The 21,401-nt window shown below is 44.9% G+C and overlaps 1 protein-coding gene across 3 annotated transcripts; it reads right to left on the bottom strand.

Moving 5' to 3' along the window:
- Positions 1 to 8,566: 8,566 nt before the first annotated feature.
- tent5aa (terminal nucleotidyltransferase 5Aa) lies at positions 8,567 to 14,073 on the bottom strand. 3 transcript variants are annotated; one of them, XM_037075802.1, is made up of 3 exons: positions 13,279 to 14,073; positions 12,578 to 13,169; positions 8,567 to 12,094 (listed from the first exon to the last, which is right to left on the bottom strand). In XM_037075802.1, the coding sequence occupies exons 2-3, from the start codon at positions 13,001 to 13,003 to the stop codon at positions 11,315 to 11,317; spliced, it is 1,206 nt and encodes a 401-aa protein (XP_036931697.1). In that variant the 5' UTR covers positions 13,004 to 13,169; positions 13,279 to 14,073; the 3' UTR covers positions 8,567 to 11,314. The 3 variants fall into 3 exon arrangements, with proteins under 3 accessions (XP_036931697.1, XP_036931698.1, XP_036931696.1); XM_037075803.1 differs by having other exon boundaries at positions 13,814 to 14,073; XM_037075801.1 differs by having other exon boundaries at positions 12,578 to 14,073.
- Between the last annotated feature and the right edge of the window lie 7,328 nt (positions 14,074 to 21,401).

Here is a 21,401-nt window from a genome sequence, read left to right as displayed (position 1 = left end):
TGGTGGTAATTCGATAAGGTAATAGACTATGCTGCTTTGGTGCCTTAAATGTCTTCCAAATCCCCAATGTGGTTTGCTGCAGAGAATATGGTGTATTTGTCAAAATTTGTGAATTAGCACTTGCGTATATAAATAAGCAGTTTAAAGGCTACTATTAGTGGTTCGAAGAATGCATATTCATATAAAGCAGCTGGTATATTCGAAGCAGTGGCTTGCCTCAGGGCCAAGGATGTCATCTGTTTTGAGGGGAAAGACAGTTACAAAGGAGGGTCAAAGAGCCACAACAAGAAGCCGATACATGACAGCCAGTCAGACGGGCTTTTTCTAGGGCTGACGCAAAGTGCCCACAGGAACCACGGCAGTGCGATGCCAATAAAATGGGATAAAATAACTGGAGAGATACACATCAAATATCTCAGCTAAGCCATCTTCGTCTGAATCATGGACAGCATTGACTTATTTCGGGTCAAGCTGAAGGCTCTGAATGACGTTTATAGCCACGTTAGTGTCATGGTTATACTGAAGGCAAAGCAGATCTGTCAGTCCACTTTGGTATGAAGTGAAATATTTAAACACTTATTGGCTACATTATCATGACCTTTTGTAGAGAAATTCAAATATCCTGTGCTGTGGCTCAGGGGTAGACCCAGTGTCTTGTTATCAGAAGGTCGCTAGTACGATCCCCCTGGTCTGCATGTCGAAGTGTCCCTGGGAAAGATAGTGAACTCGGCACCTTGCATGGAAGCCACCATCAGTGTGTGTGTGCATGAATTACTGTAAGTTGCTTACATTACTCTAATTTGTCTTGTCTCTCTGTGACAAGACAATACCAGTTCACGAGAATGTGCATCAGACACACAACACTGCGCCACTGTACACTACAACACTAAAGCATCTGCTAAATGTCCTAAATGTATAAATTTACCAATTAGCAACTGTTGGCTTGCGAGCTAAAGATGGACTTGCATGTTAGCATTGTCATAGTGGCCATGTCAGCACACTGAGTTTAGCAACGAGCTGTGGCTAAACGCAGCCTGACAGAGCTGCTCTCTTTCTCACTATTGTTTTCACTACTATTAACAGGGAGTTGTCCGTGCCCACTGCGGGGGGGGACTTCACACTATTTTTAATGAACCCGCCATTCAAGAATCTTCGTAACACAAGCAGCTCTTGTTCCTGCAGACAATGACAGTCAGCCAGCTCCCTGCCAGCAGCACATCCTCTCAAACCACAAATCACAATGCACGATCTCACCGCAACAGTTTTGTTTTAGCACGGCAATGACTTACTCCAGCAACTGACGTCAAAGTAGCGATGCGAAACTCCGACAATCAGAGGCAGAAATTACAGTCATACTAGGTTGCACATTCATCAGATAACGGAGAAGGCTTCATGCTTTTTAATGTCACACCAACACCTGATTCTGGTTTCCAGCACTCCACCCACCCCCTTTTCTCTCTCTCCCTTATTATCTTTCACACAAACACACAAACATCCCATGCACAGATGCACACCCATCCATGCATAACCACTATGTATTGTGCTGATATGGGTGTAATGTTGTTTACGCTGGCCGTGTGACAGGGAGTCATTTATAGTCACAGTGGTTAACATTGGCGGCCCCACACATGCAGGCGTCGCATGACAGACCTGTGTAGTGGCAAACTCCCCGCTCTCAACACGCACCACCACAACACACGAAACATGCTGGCAACATGTGGTCTGAACGAACATGAACAACGCACAACAACAATAGAAAACAGAAAAATCCCTGTTAAACCAGACTTTTTTTTTTTCAAAAGACTTTAATGTTTTTTGTTAAAAACAGAATGTCTTGTATGACTCAATTTGTTCCAGAAGTGTTTTTCAGATATTAAATATTTCCAGAAAGGCACAGAAAAGTGATGTTTGAATGACTCTGCAGATTTGGCATGATTGTGTATTTGCTTTATAGTAGGTATAGATTCTGTACAGTCCTAAAGTGCTTACAGCAATGATGCATCATGATATACAATTTTCATATTTAATCAGTAGTTGATGCATCACCAGTTTCTCTTCCTGGGAGAATACTGCAAGATTAAAAACCACATATATTATTATATTTGGAGGTACGTCATCCAAAATGATGGCTATTTCTCCACAAGAAATTCTTACAATCATACTGTTGTGTTGATTTGTTATTTGTCAGGCTATAACACAAGGCAAGCGATGGCTACACTCTTATACTTTCTATTCTGTAATTTAAATGACTGAAACCAGCAAAATGAAAACAAAGTTATTACACACTGAATGTTTTGCTTAAAGCTTCAAATCTCTGGAGGCCACAGATCACAAATTCAAACTGACAACATTAACACTCTTAACATGTGGTCAAGCTCATGCAACCAAGGCTTTTTGTTCAGCAGTCACTGTGTAGAGCTCTACTTAAAAACGGGTGTGAATAGCATCTTTTTCAAATCACTTTGGGAACTAAAACCATTGTGTCTATTTTCAGTTTTGGGTGAACTATACTTTATTGAACTTTTTTGTTACAATGTATCAAAATACAGTATATATCCATACAGTTGGTCACATAATACATTTCTCAAAGTGTGCTTCTCTTAATGGTGCAATAAAAGAATGTAAGCTCAAAACAATAAAAAAAAAAAAAAAGCAAATGTGAAGAAAAAACACTTTTGACACCAACACTCCAAGTTCCAGGTCAGGTACTGCTCGCTGCACCTATTTGTTTGGAGTGTATTGGAGTATATTTATTGTACCTTTAAGGTAAAAAACAAATCTCTGTATATTTACAATATTGACATGTTTAGTGTGCTAATGTTTGATACTGTTTAATGCAATATATGTATGTCATATTGCATGGTTTGACTGCATGGAGCTGAAACGAGTGGCACTGGAGAGTTGCATTTAATAATTGAAATGTTTATCAGGTGAACCTGTTTTCTCATATGGGATCCTCCTGGACATGTAACACTGCTGGATACAATTTGCATATGAACAGTGTTTTCTGAGAAAACAACTGCAGCTGAGGTGTGAAAATTGTATCTGTCAAATGGACACTAATCATTTTTTGCCCACATGGTTTACTAAGGTGGACGGGGGACTCTGTTTCTGTGTGCCACAGCTGCTGATGACGCTCCTCTGTCCTGCAGGTTCTGAGACTTATGCAAGATAAACCTGCTCACTGCAATGACACTAATCTGTGAGAGAGGATCACCTTCCCTCCCTGCACCCTCTCACCTCTCTCCTCACATACATACACCTCCTCTACGACCCACGACTCTTTGTGCTTTTTACTAACTCCGATTCTTTCCCTTTTTCTACCACCGTTCCTCCCACCCCGCCTACAGCCTCATCCAGGATCCATGAATCACTCAGCTCCAGTCAGCCGTTTCAGCTCAGTATTTCCTCTCTGCTGATACTGTCCGCGGAGGTGTACTTTTATAGGCGCAGATAAATCTTCAAACATCAGCAGCAGCAGCCATCAGCTCCCTGTCAGTCCCACTGACACCTGCTGTTGACCTCTTTTTTTTTTCTCTCTGTGTCGATTCCAGTGTCTGGTTTCCTTGTTGTTCTCCCAGTAGTAGCTGAAAACGGGTCAAGACTAAACTAATGTCACACTGAGACAACAAGAGTTGTCTCGCATTACCCTTTTGTTTGAACCCACATCTTGTGTCACAAAATCGTTCCCAGCTTATTTGCCCTAAATCATTTGCAAAACATTTTGCAACCTGTCACCACAACAGATATGAAAAATTACAGCACAGCACATGTCTGCAGATGATGCGATCCAAGTTATTGTTCCCTGCTTTTAAGTAACTCAACATTTGCCTTGGAACTGTAGTCAAGCTTCTTTTTATTGCGGCCTTCTTATGACCTTTTGAATATTTTAAATGGAATGAATATTACTGTTGCTCCGATAAGTTTTGTTGTCAGTCATATTGATACAAAGCAAAACTCTCTTAAAGAGATGGAAACTCGACGTCCGAAAGGATGTTTGCAGTGAGCTCATTATTTCTAAACAATAACCACGAGCTAGCAACCTAAACACTGAAAATGGCAAATTATCAACTTGGTCGCTAACAGTAGATCCCTAAACAAGCTAGCAGCTGTTATCATTTCCTGTGCAAAGATTCAGCCATTTTAATGCCAGGCCTCACATCCCAGAATGCAATTGTGCCACCAAAACAAGTCTCCTCAACACTTCGTTTCAGGGACACCAGCACCCGAAGGTGCTGTTTGGTTTTGAGAGATAAAACTAAGCCACAGCATTTTTTTCCCCCATTGACCCTGTAGCAGTGACGGGGTTAGGGTTGGGGTTACATCTGAATTGGATTTTGGAATATTGCCAAAAAACTCTCTTTATGATACATGTTTTGTTCAGCACATGTTTTGTTTCGAAGCGTAAATTAAATTGCTAGAGGTAATATTGTTAGGCACTAAACAGACTGCACTGTGGTCGCATTTTGAGTTTGAACAACTTGCAACTAAAGTCAACCTGTAAGGACGGATGCATGTTGACAACTTATCTAGTCTCGTTTAGCCACTTGATGGTAACCAATGTTTTAAACAAACATAGTGCTTTGTAATTAAATTATGGAACATTTAATGATGTAGTTTATGCTCTAGAACAAAATGTGTAAATATCTTAAGTCTGTGGCAACCGCAGACCGTTCTTCAGGCCTTAAACTGAAAGCAAACTTCAAAATCTCATACTGAGACAAGAGAACTGGATGTGCAAGAATGCTAAGCGATTTCCAGATTTTAGGATTACAAACTACACAGCTTTAAATAATTTCTGCAGCTGCCAGTCTGGCTGCTTTAGGCTAGAAAGATGCTAAGAAAAGCTCTGTACAACTGAAGAGAAATGATTATCTGTGTGTTTGTCATTGCTAATGTCAGCTTTTACTTAAGAACATTATATATTTAGGTTTATCAGGACATTACAGACTCTGGTTGTAGCTGTTTGACTTCACTGGGGATGATGGTCAAGCAGGTGAAGGCTACAGTAAGTGAACTGGAGGATGAAGGAGGCAAGTGTAGATACGAGTTAATGAAGGCCAGTCATTTCAACTGGCGTGTGCTGTTTTTTTGTTTTGCTTTTAATTTGACCATTTGAAGCTCATGAGAAAATTCTCACCTGGAGGGAAAACAGCAGTTATATCCCAGCGAACAAGCTGAAAGACAACTGATACCCACACATGCTCACACAGTCCGGTATGGTGCATGGCGTATGATTGTTAACACAGTGCGAATATCTCCCAGCCAGTCATTCAGACGAATACATCGGCCTGAAGAGCCTGAGAGGAATGCGATGGACCTGCCGATGAAAGTGAGTTGAACGTTTGAGCCAGGTTGTTGTTTCGAGGTGTGATGAGAGCAGGGGGGCCCGGACCGATTCAGATTCAGACCTTGTTTGACTAAGAACAGTAGTGTGTTGTAGGTCCGGCTGTCTGCGACCTGCAGCTGACTCTTAATCTTCCTCATGGCTGTTAACATGCATGATGAATGTTTCCTTACTGTTTATACAAACTCACCCCTCTGGAATTTGTTTACTAGCCGAGCTTGATGTTGGGGGGGGGCTGCTCAGCTCTCATGCAGTCTGCTGCTCACTGTTATCCCACACTCTTCAAAATAAAAATGTTGAAATGTTCTAGTTGCTTCGATTTGGAGACAAAGCCACATTGTAAATCAAAACATGAGTTAGCTTGGCCACGGTCGCCACTCCTCACCAGCGGACTGGACTCCAAACCGAGCCGATGCGGCAGTCAGTTCGGCGAAGCCACTCTCCAAATGGTTCCCGCTTATTCCATAAAAACTTTCATCTGGAAAAAATTCCTCACAGCAACAGAGAGGGGGGGGAAAAAAGGAGAGAGATCCCATGAAGCCGGCCATTCTCCAATCCTTGTGGTGGAAAAGCCATTAGAGAGCAGCTGAGGGACGAGGACCTGGAGGATGACTGACAAGTGTCTTAACCTTTACTCAAAAGGTAAACAGGTTAGTTGAAACGCATTGACTGGCACGTTAATGTATGAATTCACTCTGAAACTGACTTAAGATGTCACCCTCTGCCAGCTAGCAGCTGCGGTGAGAGGCTTTCACAACTCACTCTTTAAACTTGAAATCAAAGCTCCCTTAAATTAAAAGAGCTATTTCATTTGATGCTGCATCTCAAATTAAGGACCTGTGATTTAGGCCCCTTGGCGCCGTTGTTACATCAATCTGGCTTCTTTAGAGCAAACCACAACTGAGAAGGGTTCTTCACGAGGGATTAAGTAAAATCATGCCTGAAACTGAGACAGACCAGAAGCACCAGCAGGTATGAGACAATGATAGTTAGCAGGTAAGTATTCCCACTCGCTGCTGGTGAAGATGATGGACTGATGTTGCAACATCTTTTATGTTGTGTTTTTTTTTAAGCTATATATTGATGACATCCAGCACCTGGCTCCCATACACAAATGCCAGAGTCTAGCACTTATCATTCCACTAAATACTGCAGGGGGGTAGAACATGGTCATAAGTTATAATCACAGCAATGACTTGATAAAATGAAATGAGGTGATTTAGCAAAAGTTGCCTGTTCTGGCAGTCACAGAGCAACTTGGGCATCGTATTCATGGTATTTATTTATACTCTACTTTTAGCTCTGTTATTGGTCTCAACCAGCTCCTGAAGGAAAAAAAGGGAGGGCAACTAAATGTTTGATTGTGTTCGTCTGCTAGCTGTTAATTTTTTCCACAAGTTTTTTTTTTTTTTTCCCTTTTGCTGAAAACAGCTACCTTCTGAGGACTGAACCAGAACAGGACAGTTGAGGGTCACATGAGCAGCTACCCAGACATAGGCTTTTGATATAAGGCTGCCACTGGCCCACTATTTCAGTCATCTGCATGATAGCATTTTCATATATTCTACATGAAACAACAACAGCTACCTCTGAGCTACCAAAAAAAAAAAAAAAAAAATACAAGTTAGCCTAACCCTAGCTTGCTGGTTAATGGTACAAACATAAACAAGCTAGCAGCTGTTGCATTTTCAGCTGCCAAACAAGGTGATGAGACCAGTGACACTGAGCTAAAACAGTATAGTTGGCTGTCCTCAGACCAAAACAATGAGCTGAAAGAAGCTAAAAAACATGTTGTAGAGTCACTCAATAATGCTTCATCATGCAGAGCGGCATCCTTCACATCAAACATGGTAATCTGAGCCACTGTCGATATTAAAATATTGATTATTGCAGCTTTTAATGTGTAAAGTTGAAGAACTGAACAAAAGCACCTCACAGTGATTCAGGGTGAGTTCATATTAAATCCAACATGGTCCATAAAGTTTTTCTTGATTAGTTTCTGGTTTGCTCAGTGCTGCAGCCACTTATGGCTGGAAGCTAATGTATAATGTGATAATAATGATGCAGAAAGCATTTTTAATGTTTTGTTTAATGAGAAAATGTACTCAAACAATAAAGAATCAAACGGGTGCCTCGCTCGTTTAACCATTCCTGCATCAGGGCTGTGCCGAAGGTAAAGGTTCAGTCATCATGCGATGAGTTGAAAGCATAGGCTCACATTTGTCTTGACACAGCACTAAGGACAAAACCCACAGTTCTCATTCTGTGCAAAAACACATTTGAAAGGTCAACCGAGGACAATATGGGGCTTCAGATCGCGTCAACGAAAATTCCCCAACTTTCCCTGTACGTACAGGCCTGCTCGTATCGTTTCGCAGTAACCCTGAAAAACTGTGAACCTATCCTTCATGTTCAGACACTCTGAGTTTGAGTGTAACCAACAGAACTGTTTCTGCCTGTGCATGTCTGACTGCTCAGCCTCGACCTGTCAATCATTCCTCCACTGGCTGAGATTAATGAGCTGCAAATGCGCTTAAGTGATGGAGATAATATCCTTATCATGTCTGCTATTTATAGTGTAGGTATCGTGAGTCATCTCTTATTCATTGTGTGTTTTCTTCTCCATATCCCTCTGTATCTAGGACAGTCTGTCATGTGACCGGTGTCACAGTCAGCTCTGTTGTGCGGAGTTTTATTTCAGCCTGAGAACCATGAGACAGTTGGACTCTGGTCTCTGTCGGCCTTAGCACCGATCGTCATTGCATTGCTGTCCGTGTATGGGGTGGGGGGGCTGTTAACAGCGAGAATTTGATGAGCAGGCAAAGATATTCATTCTACAAAAGCGTCGAAGTCTCTTTTTTGGGTGGATGCAAATCCCCTCACATTCAACAACAGCTCTTTCTGGCAGCAGCGGGTCATTTCTGGACGGGTTTCTGGCTGGGCCTGTTGGGCCCGGCAGGCCATGGCAGGGATTTGCCTCTCTGAGTGAGCGAGCGAGCAGGGAACCCATGTGAAAGCCGCTGAATGGCTAACGTCAGTGAAAAGAGACGCTCCAACTCTCCTTTGAAAAAAAAAAAAAGAAAGAAAGAAAGAAAGAAATCTGAAGTTAATCGACGAATGAGCCATTTCTCATGTTTTGGCAGTTGGACTCTGTCTGGACTCACACAGGGCTTTAAACTTGATTTACTCTCACATTAAAAAAACAAAAGAAATCACAAATCTGGTTTTCAAGATTTTTATTGATGAAAACATCTTTAACCTTTTGACCCATTGGACACATAACATAATATAGCAAAAAAGCTATTGAGAACATATCCTCTGAAGCCCGATCACAGATTCAAAAGCACTGCAGCACTGGCAGTGTGTGATACATTTATAAAAATAACAATCATAAAAAATATACATACAAGACGAGGATCTTTTTTCTTTCTTTTCCAAAGTGTGATTTGTAAAAGACTGCATGGACAGAAACGGATACTTGAGACAACGCGTACGAGACAATGCAGTAACCCACAATCTCTAACCGATAGGCACGATCACTAACTGACAGGCAGACTGGAGCTAGCTAGCTAGTCAGCTGTTAGGACTTCACTGAGTATAAAAGGACAATACATTGCCTGCACAATCCAAAGGATACCATCGACATGGACAGTGACTGAGAAGAAGAAGAAGCAAGAGCGAGACCGGGGTCAAGAAAGAAGCTGATGAAGTAAAAGTGGATGCTGGTCTTCTGGGCCTAACCTACCTTTGTTTGTCTGCTTCAAATCATTTCCTTTGTCTATCTGCCATCAGGAAAAGGCTGCGGTGTCGTTAGCGAGGAGTAAGTGAGTTGGCAAAGCCGAAGCGTGTTATCATACATATTCCACAGTTCTTACACAAGAAAAAAAACAACAAAAAAAAAACGGTGTGGAATGAAGCGTAAAAACCATTAATGAGCATCAACGAGCAACCTCACGAACAGAACAAAAAAAAAAAGAAAAAAAAACTTAAAGTCTCCTGAGGCCGGTGTGAATGCATGCAGGTTTCTTCAGCTTCCACTCGTTTCGAGCAACAATCAGGTGATTAAAAAACGGAGAGCGATGATATCAGAATGTTTGGGTCCCCCTGAAAAAGTGGGGGAGAGCCGCAGCACTGTCCTTTAAGCTTCAGTCCGATCTTAACAGAGACAGTTTGTACAGTAAAGCGTGGCAGCCCCGGAGAGATAAAACCCCATCACCAGCTGCACCCATCTCTCCAGGACGACTCACTCTCCCTCATGCCTTCTATTTTTTTTGTTTTAGCATTAGATTTTCTTTTCTCTCCCTTTTCTTTTCCCTCCTCCCATATCAGCACCTTTTTTTTCTCCTTTTTTCTTTCTTTTTACCTCCGTCAATGAATCGCCTCTTTCGTACTTCAGGGCTGTCAGAGGAGCCACCAGAAACTGTTTGGCACGACGTCTTCAGGAGCCCTGAACAGAGCGTCTGCAGCCCCCAACCCCAGCTCAGTTCAAGCTCTTCAGCAGCAGCTGAGGAATTCCCTGCCAGGGTGCTACAGCAAATAGTGTCTCATCATCTGAGGTGTCTCGGTAAATACCCTTCCACTGTAGGAGGAAGCACACACCGGCTCTGTGTCGGGCCCCCCTCTCTCTCTCTCTCTCTCTCTCTCTCTCTGTCTCTTATCTATTTCTTGATTTACGTTTTTTTTTCTCTCTCTCTCTCTGAGATGAGAGAAAATGAAGCACCACTGTACAGAATATACAGTAAACTTTTGTGTGAGTTAGTTTTTTTTTTCTCTGTTGCTGATGATCTCAAGATGCTTGCCCTCCTTTTCATCCTAACAAATAATCAATACCAGCATTCATTTGGATCAAATGTGTTGGCCAAATATACCCCCCCCCCCCCAAAAAAAGTGAATCTTGTATCAAAATCGTCAATCACATGTTCGACTTGCTGCTTGGCTGCACAATCCACACAGGGCTCTTTTTTTCCCCCCATCCAAACAAACACCGACTGTTCATGTTTTGTTTTGTTTTGTTTTTTTCTGTGTATACATTCACAAGCCTCTGGGTGCTGTTGTCCTGTGTGTAAACAGAGCGGTGGGGCTGATTCACCCAGAAAAAAAAAAAAGAACGCGTATCCTGCTCATACTCGTCTCTGCCCGCTGAGAGGCATTAGGCACTTTTTTTTTTTTAAAACACACATATGTTCACATATACAAATAGACATAGCTTCATATGTTGTTGTTGTTGTTTGTTTTGTTTTTTTTAACTTTACCCCCATCAAAATTGGGTTTTAATGTTAGAAACAATCGAGAAAAAAAAAATTAATAATATCTTTGGTCTGTAAACAACCATAATTATATCCAAATGAACGGCGGAGAGGCCAGTTTGTTATCCAAGCTGGTTCCACCTCACCTCAAGTTCAGCTGATGTCAGAACAGAGCGCAGGCACACACACCTCTGATTTCATCTGGAGCGTGCGTGTCTGTGTGTGTGTGTGTGTGTGTGTGTGTGTGTGTGTGTGTGTGTGGAGTAGCTGTCAACTTCAACTGATGCAGCTGTTTGGTGTGCAGCTGAAACGTGCTGGCTAATCAGTTCTCGACAGGTCGGGTCGGGTTCTGGATGACAGTTCTGCTGCTTGCTTTCAGTCTTTTTGGATGATTTCCAAGCTCCCCAAAAAAATGTGTCTTTTTTTTTTTTTTCCTCCAAATCCTGGCTGACCTGGGGCAGGATCAGAAGATGTTGGCATATTTTTATTTTTTTTTAACAAATGTGAGATAATTTCACATTGAAACACATACAAGCCAACCGTTCACACTCGGCACGTGAACACAAAAACGCAAGCTTTTTTGAAAAAGAAAAGAAAAAAAAAAGAAGACTCCTTTTTTTTTTTTTTTCTTCCCGCCGGCTGTCACACACCAGGCAGGTCTGAGGCTCGCTCCTGTTTACTGAAGCGGACTGTCTCCCTCCTCCTCTCCGCGGTGCCTGGCTCAGTTACAGGGCAGCCAGGTGGAGTATGCGGGCTGCTGGCAGGCGAACACCGGCTGTACCTGCGCTATGTAGTAGTTACTGAAGTTACCGTCTGCCACGTAAGGAGCAGGCTGGTAGTAGCAGGTCACGTTAGCCACGTTGGGGATGACGTTCTGCTCGGCCAGGACTCGCACCGCCAGCATGGCTATGAGCCCCAAGGTCTGCCGCCTCTCGTGTCCCATCAGGCACACCGTACTCTCGTTGACCACCCCGTGCAGGGTCATCAGGTAGTCGTACTTGCGGTCCTCCAGGCCCACGAAGTGGTTCTGCAGGTAGGACTCCAGCTTGCGCTGCTGCTCGCCGATGTCGGGGAAGTCGATGAAGAAGCGGGAGCACATGTAGCGCTGCAGGGACTTCATCTCCGACTCGGAGGCGGCCCGGAAGCCCCTCACCAGCAGGTGACAGTACTTGAGCAGGCCCCCGCCCCGGATCTCCTCCGGGTTCCGGGTGCAGATGACCTTGTGGCGCAGGTGGTCCAGGGCCTCGCCGAAGTCCCCGTACACACTCTCGCCCATGATGGTGGGGTGGAAGGTCTCGGCCATCGGGTTCTCCGAGCACTCGTAGAAGAGCAGCAGGGAGTCCAGCTTGATCTGAAACGAGTCCACGCTGAACTCAAACTGCCTCCGGAGAGAGTCCACGAACTTCAGCTCCACGTTCTTGCCCCTGTTGTTGGAGAGGGAGATGAGGCTCCAGCGGTCCGAGTCGTTGCACACCTTCACCATCTTCTGCACATAGGCTTCCTGTTTGTGTGTGTGTTTGATAGAGAGAGAGAGAGAGAGAGAGAGAGAGAGAGAGAGAGGAGGAGAAGAGGAAATATGAAGTAGGCAGCCTTAAAAGAGCAATCAACAGATAGTTACATGCACATCCAGGCCTGATCTTGCATTGTGCAACAAGGTGAACTGTCAAAAAAAAACCTACATAAACAAACCACTACATGTCTCTGTGTGTCGGTGTTGTGGATATTGTGTTATTAATTGTGTTGACCCTCATATTAAAGACCATAGATGTGAGTGGCTGAGCTCAGTATCATCTCCAAATTGGTTTAACTCAATCCTCTTAACTACAAAAAAAAAAAAAGAAAATCACTATCACTGAACTAATCTAATTGTTCATTAAGCTTCACATAATGGGTCATAAGCCGAATTGGCACCAAAGCAATTAAATCTCATCAGGGATTAAACAAAAAGAAGCAGCAGGAGGAAAGCAAATTCAAAACAAAGTACCTTTAACGTTAACGGCGTTATTTTCTCTTTATTCACACAGTCGGGTAAAAAGTCCAGCAGACAGTCCAACACTATGTCCTTCACAGTCTGGAAATCACTTTCACCTTTCATGTCTGCGCAAAATATGAGGTCAAGGTCCTTAAAGCCCAGTCCGCTGTCCTCGTGCAGAATGTGGCTGGCCGCGGAGCCGTTTAACCGCACGTCCCGGACGTGGATCTGCTTCTCCTCCATCCGACTCCGCACCACCTTGACGATCTGCCGCGGCTGCATCTCCAGGGTGGGGAAGTTCCCCCGGCCGTGGATCGGGATGGTCTCCGTCAGGATGGCGTCCAGCCGCTGCACTTGCTCCCAGCTGAGGACGCTCACGTTGCTGCCCTCCGTGTCTGACACGCAGCTGGCGGTGGAGCCACTGTCGTCCTCTGACATGGTGCAGAAAAAAAAAGTCCTCAAAAAAATGGAAAATTCAAAAATTCGAAATAAATACGTTTTCTTTTCTTTTCTTTCTTCCTCAAAGTAGGAGCAGGTCGGTGGACGCGTCTTTTACGCGTTCGATATAGTTGGGAGACAAAAACTTCATCCAGAGCAGGGTTCTCTGTAGGAAAAAAAAAGTGGTCCGAATTGACTGTAAATAAACAAAAACAAAATCAAAATATATTTTTATATATATATATAAACGACCCCGAGGCAGAAAAGTGATTTACAGTCGCAGATTTGCGCAATACGCCTGTGGTTGGAGGTCCGGTGGCGCAGCAGTCGAGCTGGTGGTTGTGTGGAAGCGTGTAGAAAACGAGTCGGAACTTTCTCCTCTCTTTTCTCTCCCTCCGTCCTTTTAAAACATTCGCCCCGGTGCCGCCGTCAGTGCGTCCGAGCGCTGCGCATCAGTCTTTGAAGGTCGCTGATGATCCAAGAGGGGGTTTGCTTTTCCGGCTGTGACTCCATCGCTCAAAGGCACGCCTATGATTTTATGAATTTGCATGAATAAGCTGCTCCTCGAGTCGCACTCCTTTGGCACCAGTCGACGATCGAACCCCCCCTCAGAGGAATCTTGTGGATTTTTTTTTTTTTTTTACGCACGGCTCCTACATATCTTTTAATTTTTTCTCTCGCCTCTCCTCTCGCCAACAAATAATCCCGTTAATACAGTTTGAATGTGCTCAGGAAATCCAGCTCGCTCTCCCCCGACTTTTGTTTAGTTCGACATATTTTTCCCCCACTTGTGCCGAAGTTAACCGTTACCTGCCCACTTGACACGCCGCGTCCTTGTGCACCAGTCAGGACCGGAGTCTGGAGATGTCAGCTGCGCTTCACTCCGCCCCCCTCTGACAGTCTGCTGCTCGGTGAAGAAAAAAAGAAAAAAGAAAAAAACCCTTCTCAACATGCTCAACACTGTAAGACTCTGGTGAAGTAGCTCCCCGGACTGCATTCATGATATATTCATAACGAAGACCTTGATCAGCTCGTTCCAAAAAAAAAAAAAAAAAAAAAAAAAAAGCATTAAACCATTTCTGCTCCAAATGATAATCAGTGCGTATGAATTCGTTTATAAATTACGACATATTGAAGGTCAGACCCTCCTACAGATAAATATCATGAGAGGGGAAAAGACATGAATGTCATGGAATATAAAAGTTTTGCTCCAGTCTGAGCGATTCATCTGCATATAAAGCTGGCTGGATGTCGCCCTCTGTGGGCCAGTTCAGGGACTATTTCCTTTAAAAAACAAAACAAAAAAAAGGCCCCAAGAAAATATAAACTTTAAACATGCGCCGAAATAGCCATTGAAGATGTACTTTTGCTGTTTAAAGCAGACAGGAAACATTGTCTGTGGAATCCAGTAAGTCTGTTACCCCCAGACCACTAACACCTTCAGGGTAAAGCTCTGCCGGCCCTCGCTGATAAGCTACCCTCAGCTTCTAACAACTTCTGTCGACTCTGAGCTTGGAAAAACACACACACACACACACACACACACACACACACACACCTGTTAAGGTTTTTTTAACGAGACAATTGTGTCCTTCAATTCAGTTTTTCTATCAAGAAGTCAGAAGTCCACTGTGGGCGCCGGGCAGTCGTCCCTGCTCCAGGCAGCATGTGTCAGGGTCAGTGAGGGGGCAGGATGGAGGCGTGGGGGTCAAGGTGTGGCAGCTGTCACGGTTGCTCCATTAGGCGGCGTAAAGCCCTGCGTCACTGCAGCCACCCAGATCTGTACCTAAACCCTGATTATCCCATTTACTCCATTGCATTACATTAACTCGGAGGCCCACACAGGAGCTCTGCCCCTGCACAGCGTCACCGGACACACACACACACACACACACACACATGGCCTCTAATATCCGAGTGTAAATCACACGCCTGCAGCTCTTACAGACAGCAAAATAAACTGCAAATGAAGAGCTCAGGCAGGAAGAGGGTCGTTTTGCCGCATGGCGTTGCGATTTAGAAGAATTCGCCCTCACTTCGTTTCTTAAATGTAACTTTTGTTTTCACGCTTTGCTTTGGCGCGTGTCAGACAGGTTGATCGCAGGTCCCTGAAACCGAATCCCACATCTGGAAATATACGTGGAACTATTAGTCAGTTACAATGGACCGGGAGCAGCCCCCGTCGATGTGTTTCCCAGGTGTGGGGAAGAGACGGTTGCTGTGGATTGGACCCGGTTATCCTCCGCCGGTCCACGGCGCGAGGCTAAATCAAAGCAGCTGTCACAGGCCAACAGGAGGTGGATGCATATGGTGCACCTCCAGAACAGAGCGCCGCTGATGAGTTGTTTTGTGTAAATACCACTCGTCACCTCATTACCCACCGTGACACGGGTGATTCATTGGTTGTGAAAGACAGTGAGATTAGGTTGTCAGAGAATTAAATGTTGGTGAGAGTCTGAAAACAATACACACCTCCTCCCCCTCCTCCTCCCCCTCCTCCTCCTCCTCCTGGTGATGGTGAGGTCTCAAGAATGGCAGCAGCTTTAAATATGGAAAGAAAAAAAAACAACACAGACCAGTATTTCCTGACTTGAGACTCTAATGTATGTGGGGGAGACTCTTTTCTCCTGCCTCTCGTGAAGCAGATCTTCACGGCGCTCGTCTCCGGGGTCCACGAAACATTTTCGGGACAGCCCAGTTCAATAAAAAGAGAGAAAAAGAAAAAGCATGGTGGACCTGTTTTGTGTTCCTGTGCCATGTATCCGTCTGCGCAAGTGAGATTTATCCGCCTTGAAGCACAACATCTCCGCCGCCTTTGAGCTTCCTCCTCGGGGTCAGGACCCTCCGCTGGGATGGAGCGACAGACCTCGTCTTGTAGCTCCTGATTACGCAACATGAGCCGGTATCTAACATCGACCACAGTGATGTTTCACTTTGTGCGTTTCTTTACGCAATGGCTAGTTCCTCTTCAACACACTCAACTTGCAGGAGTTTTTAGGGGTCAGTGTTGGTGGCTGTTACAGTGTGTGATGCTGCATGCAGTTTGTAGCTGTACAGTTGCTTTTCAAAGGTCTGATGTTATTTGCATGGAGTCCTGAAGATGCTCAGTATTTCACACCCATGGAGGCAACTGTATGAATGAACAGAGCAACATGAGCAACCTTTGTAAATACGTACAGCCTTGTGAACTATATAACGCTGCTCCTTATGTCTGTTTGTGTAACATGTGACGCCTCTTCAGTCTGGTGTGGCCTGCCCTCTTCCCAGGTCAAGAGGAGGTCGTGTGGCTCGGGCACCGCTTGGCGATGCCTCGTCCTGCTCAGTCGTCCCCTGGATCGGCACGCTTTACATATGTTACAGCTTGTGTCAGATATCCTGTCGATGCAACTGTGATTTTGCCATTCTGGGTCGGACGGCTCAAAGTCCTGTCTCACGGCCCGGCAGAAAGCGCTGGTCACTTCCAGCTGGCGTGTTGGTCGCAGAGAGGGGCGCGGTCGGGAGCGTTTCTGAGGACTGCCTCGGTGAACAAAACATATCAGTGCAGTAAACTTGCGTCTGCCACATTTTTCCGTGTTTAGCCTGGAAATAAACATCACCCCTGCCCCATCTCCATTGATGTCAGCCATCAAAATGGGCCTATTTCAGGAGCCGTAACTCATGTGGTGCGTTCATATTTATATGCGTCTGTAATAGTTGGACAAAAACACCACCGGTGATTTACCTTTTCTTTGAACGGTGAGCATTTTTGAGGAATGAGCTGCGTGGACCAGTTTCAACCGGAATTTCTGTCTCGGCAGGAGCAGCAGCAAACGAGAAGGGAACACAGGCGCTTGTTATGTTGTGCCAAAATAAGTAAACAGGCCAATAAGTAGTGATGAGTGACGAAAACAATGCGTGCAGGGGTGCTAAAAAGTCTTCGTTTGAGTCTGCTGAAAAGGGATTTAAACACAGCGATACAGTACACTTTTCAAACCGTCCACAGAGGTGGAAATCCCTTTTCCTGTTGCCAGTGTGACAGAGAGAAGCGAAAGGCGGTGGAAAAACCTGAGTGTCAATGTCGATTGAAACACTTGACCTCAGAAAACCATGCAGCGTGACGACGGGCTCACATATGGGCGAGCGATGTCTGAGCGAAAACGTGAGCGATGACACGACCCGAGGAAGAAAAAAACAAAAAAAAAAACAAAGAAGCAGTCTTTGTCATCCCCTTCTGTGTCTCCTCACTCCTCCCTCCACGGAGATAACTGGATTTCCAGGAGGCTCATATTAGTTTGTGCCGGCTGTCGGAGAGATATTCCCACTGCTGACGGCAGAGTTAGTTTTGGTGGAGGATCAGAGGCACGATGACAGAAATGGGATTTCCATTCCTTTTCAGTCAAACTGCCTCTGACCCCCAGTGACAATAAACCTGGAGAAGCGCTCGACCGTTTAGGAAAAGCAGCGTGGGGTTATGCAGGGTTGTGGGGAGAGGAGGCTGCAGCAGTACCTCCAGTAAACAGAATCCCTTTATTTCAGCTCCTTTTGATCCCAAAGGTATGGCGTGTGTGGCGAGTCAGGTTTCAAATGATCCTGGCAGATAAACGCTGATGGTTACAGAGGGGGTCTTGTTTCACAGGGACATGGAGAGGCCCCTCTCACCTTATCACAGGGTCTTTGTGATCACGCAGCCTGCAGGTTCGGGGGGGTTGGTAAAGAGGCCGAACGCTGCTGCTGAAGCACTTGAGACGCTAATAGATGCCACAGACATGCTGTGATCTCGGTGCTGTACAGTACGCGCCGTCTTTGGCCAACTTTCGTTCGGTGCATTCGCCACAATGATACGACAGCCTCTCCCCCACCTGGACGCTCTAACCATCATGAAGGCGTGCTGGAAGGCATCCACATCAAACAGCCACACCTTCAACTGGAGGGTTTTTAAGCGTGCTTTTCTAATCTGTGTCATTGTAACCGCGCGCTTAATTGCAGCCTGCATCCTCGACGGGTGTGTCCATTTGCGCTAACAACGTGCCTTAGCAGTCACTCGAGACGGGGGGATGAAGCTAAAGACGGGAGGATTTCTTCCAAGAGTCTTTGAAAAACATTTCACCTGTCTTTATTTGCTGGAGGGGGAAAAAAAAAAATAGAAAAAAAGTCGACAGCAAAAAATGAGGCTGCAGCCTGCAGGCGCTCAGCTCAACTTAGCAATAAATACAGAGAGCAGGGAAGCAGCTGGCCCGACTGCGTCCAACAGGTGACAGAAATGACAATTTGTGGTCAGGGGGCTTAATGTGCGGGACTATTCCACAGCCAGCTTCTTGGTCATCACTGTGAGGTTACTAGCGAACAAACACTTCTTAAAGCGCAAATCCTTGTAAATCCATAAACAAGGTGTGTTACTGAGTGAGCTTTTGAATGTTTCGACGCATAAACCCACATAATTTGTTGATTTCTTTCGGTACCTTAGGACGGAGCCAGGCTAGTTTTTTCCCCACGTTTACAGTCTTTATGCTAAGCTTAGCTAGCCGGCTGAATCGTCATGTCACTGAGAAGACACGAGAGCATTGCCGCAGCGCTCATCTGGCGAAGAGAGAGCAAATAATTTCCTCCAAATGTTTATTCATCACTGAAGAGGAAAGAGACAGCCAAGGATGAAACAAAATGGCCCTGAGTGCAAATGTATTTACATATGAAACAACAGTAAAAAAACAACACACGCAAGAGAAAAGTGGAAGCTGCGATGGCGATGATGGTGAAAACCCCAGAAAAAACTCAGCAAATGTCAACTGCCGATGGCTCACAGCCTCAACCCACTGTCATCGACATCCGCTGGTTTGGCACATGCTTCGTGACAAAAGCCCTGAAGACGTCACAAGACCGCGCTCTCTGCCAGGAGACACGTGGCCCCCGAGGCTGTCACACTGACAGCGGGAGGAAGGCCAGCGGGACGTGAGCTGAATGACAGCAAAGATAGCAGGAAGGCCGGCACGTTCTGGCCACACTCTCAGAGTGAAACACTTCCTGAGATCCTAATGGTCTTTGTGAAGCTGCCAGCAGAGTGACGGCCGTGGAGAGAGGTCGGATAATCCAGGGCTAACTGGCTCCATGTCCACTAAATAGGATTTAAAGAGCTAGTCAGACCTTTTGCCCCGTCCGACTGGTTGGCGTTCCAGCAAAGACGAGTATGAATAACTCTTAAGTAACTCTTAAGGGTGCTATAGAGGACCGGCCATGCATCTGCCAGGCTGCTAAACAATCTAATGTTCAGAGTTTCCACTGCTAAAAATGCATCTTATAAAAAGAACATTTTAAAAGCATTATTTTTATTATTATTTTTAGTAGTTAGTAGAGTTGGATGATGCAAATTTATCTTACAATATACCTGACATATATTTCTTCATCCTGGGTTACACATGGTTACTCAACTCAGATTGGTGTCGACTTATTCCAATTGCAGAACAAAATCCATGCAACTGCTCAGGCTGACATTAAACTTAACTGACACTGTGTCACATTTCTCCCTTTGCAGGCGACACAAATCCACTGGTGTCCAACGATATGTCCAAATATTGTGTTGGTGTTATTTTCTCCATATATGAAAACTTTTAACTGGCGTTAGAATAAATTTTAGCAACCTGGAAGGCCCGATGTGTTATGATGCAACATGTTTACAGCCTGAAAACATGTTTGGTGCTAGTCGACGCTCGCCGTCTTTGCGTGCGAACACAGATAGCTTGTTAGCGTTGGCTAGCTCGCTAACTAACCAGGCTCGCTCCAGCTCCGCCCACTCTGCACCTCAAAGCCCAGTTTTTATCAGCTGGGTGATAGGTGGAGTCAGGCCCTGCCGAGATGGCAGCGGCAGCCGGTAACCACCCACCTCAAGCTTCATCCTGGCTCTTCAGAAAATCTATTGGTGATGTCACGGCAGCTCTGACCACTGTGTTTACGGTCGGCTGGTGCACCAACATCCAGTCCATCTTGACGCTCTGTGCTCTGTACCTTTCAGATAGGACGGTGTCCATTTAATGACCATCAAAAAAGCTTTGCAACTAGAACGCCCTGATCCACAGAGCAAAAGGCTTTTTTAGATCCAAGAATGCACAACTCCCCTCGTATCGACTTCAGACTTCATATTCTCTCTGAGCACAGGAGTCAGCGCTTTCTGTTGGATAGTTCGTTAAGGTGGCCGGTAAGTTGTCGTGCTACATAGCTTTCAGTCACTTGCAACACAAGTGTTGTGCTAACTGGCTCGTAACAGCAAATCACTGAGGGACCAATATATTATTGTTATAAAAGCTAAATTCTGTTCAATACTACAGTTCACACAGATTTCCTTCACCCCTATAGAGTCTAATTATATGCTTCTGATCCCAGTCATACTGGACTGATATACTTAGCATGAAGGAAGTTGAGAACTACTTAAGAGTCATTTACAATCATTATACCTTAACCAATGACACCGACAGGCAGCCGGATGAGTAATGAAATCAGGCTGGATAAATGGGGGTCTGACCTGCGCTCATATGCTTTGGCGCTCTCCAGTCAGGAGGAGGACGGGAATGTAGGAGGTATTCCATGGAGTGTCTAGAACGTCCCCCTTTTCTCCATAAACAAATGAATCCTGAAGTTATCCTCGCCGTCTGGAGGACGGCTCTATGACTTTTCCATCTGCCTGGCGGGAAGGCTCAATGGCCGCGGCCTATCCTCCAGCATCTCTCCACAGGAAGAGAGCACCTTGTTCAAATATGCTCCACTGCTCTGTCACGCCCTTCTCTCTGCAAAACTATGCGCTCTGCAGCAGAGGTTACCAGACAGGGGTGCTTGAACCCCAGGTTCTGCAGGTACCAGGGAGCAAATGGAAAGAATGCAGAGTAGTTAAACCATATGTAAAGTAATTAAGTAGGTAAAAGATAAATGGTTAAAACAATGGCACTTGGCAGTCGACACTATGTTCTGAAGCTTCACAAACTGTTCTAACCTAAAGCTTGTTTTTAAACGCCTGCACGGTGATGCTCCTCGATTAATGAATTAGCTACAAGACACCTGCCCTCCAGCCGAGTCAGCACACAGGTGTTAATAAACAGTAACGGTCCATCGTAATGCACAAAACCTCATTTGGAAAGTCAGTCACCAGTCTTCCCCATTAAAGGAGCTTAACTGTCTAACAATCAGTTTAAAGTGTAACATGAATTCATTATTACATTTTGGCTCAAAGATAAAACATTGTTCCCACACTTGTTACCAGGCTCTGGTAAAACATGGGTAGCGCAGTTAATGGCAAATGAATAAAAACAAAAACAAAAAAAACAAAACAACTTACATCAATTATAAATAGCTGACAGAGATACCTGAGGGTAATAGATACATGGTTGAAATAGTTAGCTAGAAGAAATGATGGCATCAAATAGTTCAAACATGAGGT

This window comes from Acanthopagrus latus, chromosome 17 (genome assembly GCF_904848185.1).
Source record: "Acanthopagrus latus isolate v.2019 chromosome 17, fAcaLat1.1, whole genome shotgun sequence".
Lineage (NCBI taxonomy): Eukaryota > Metazoa > Chordata > Actinopteri > Spariformes > Sparidae > Acanthopagrus > Acanthopagrus latus.
The sequence above is the reverse complement of the archived record's forward strand: the minus strand, read 5'-3'. Positions and strand labels throughout refer to the sequence as shown.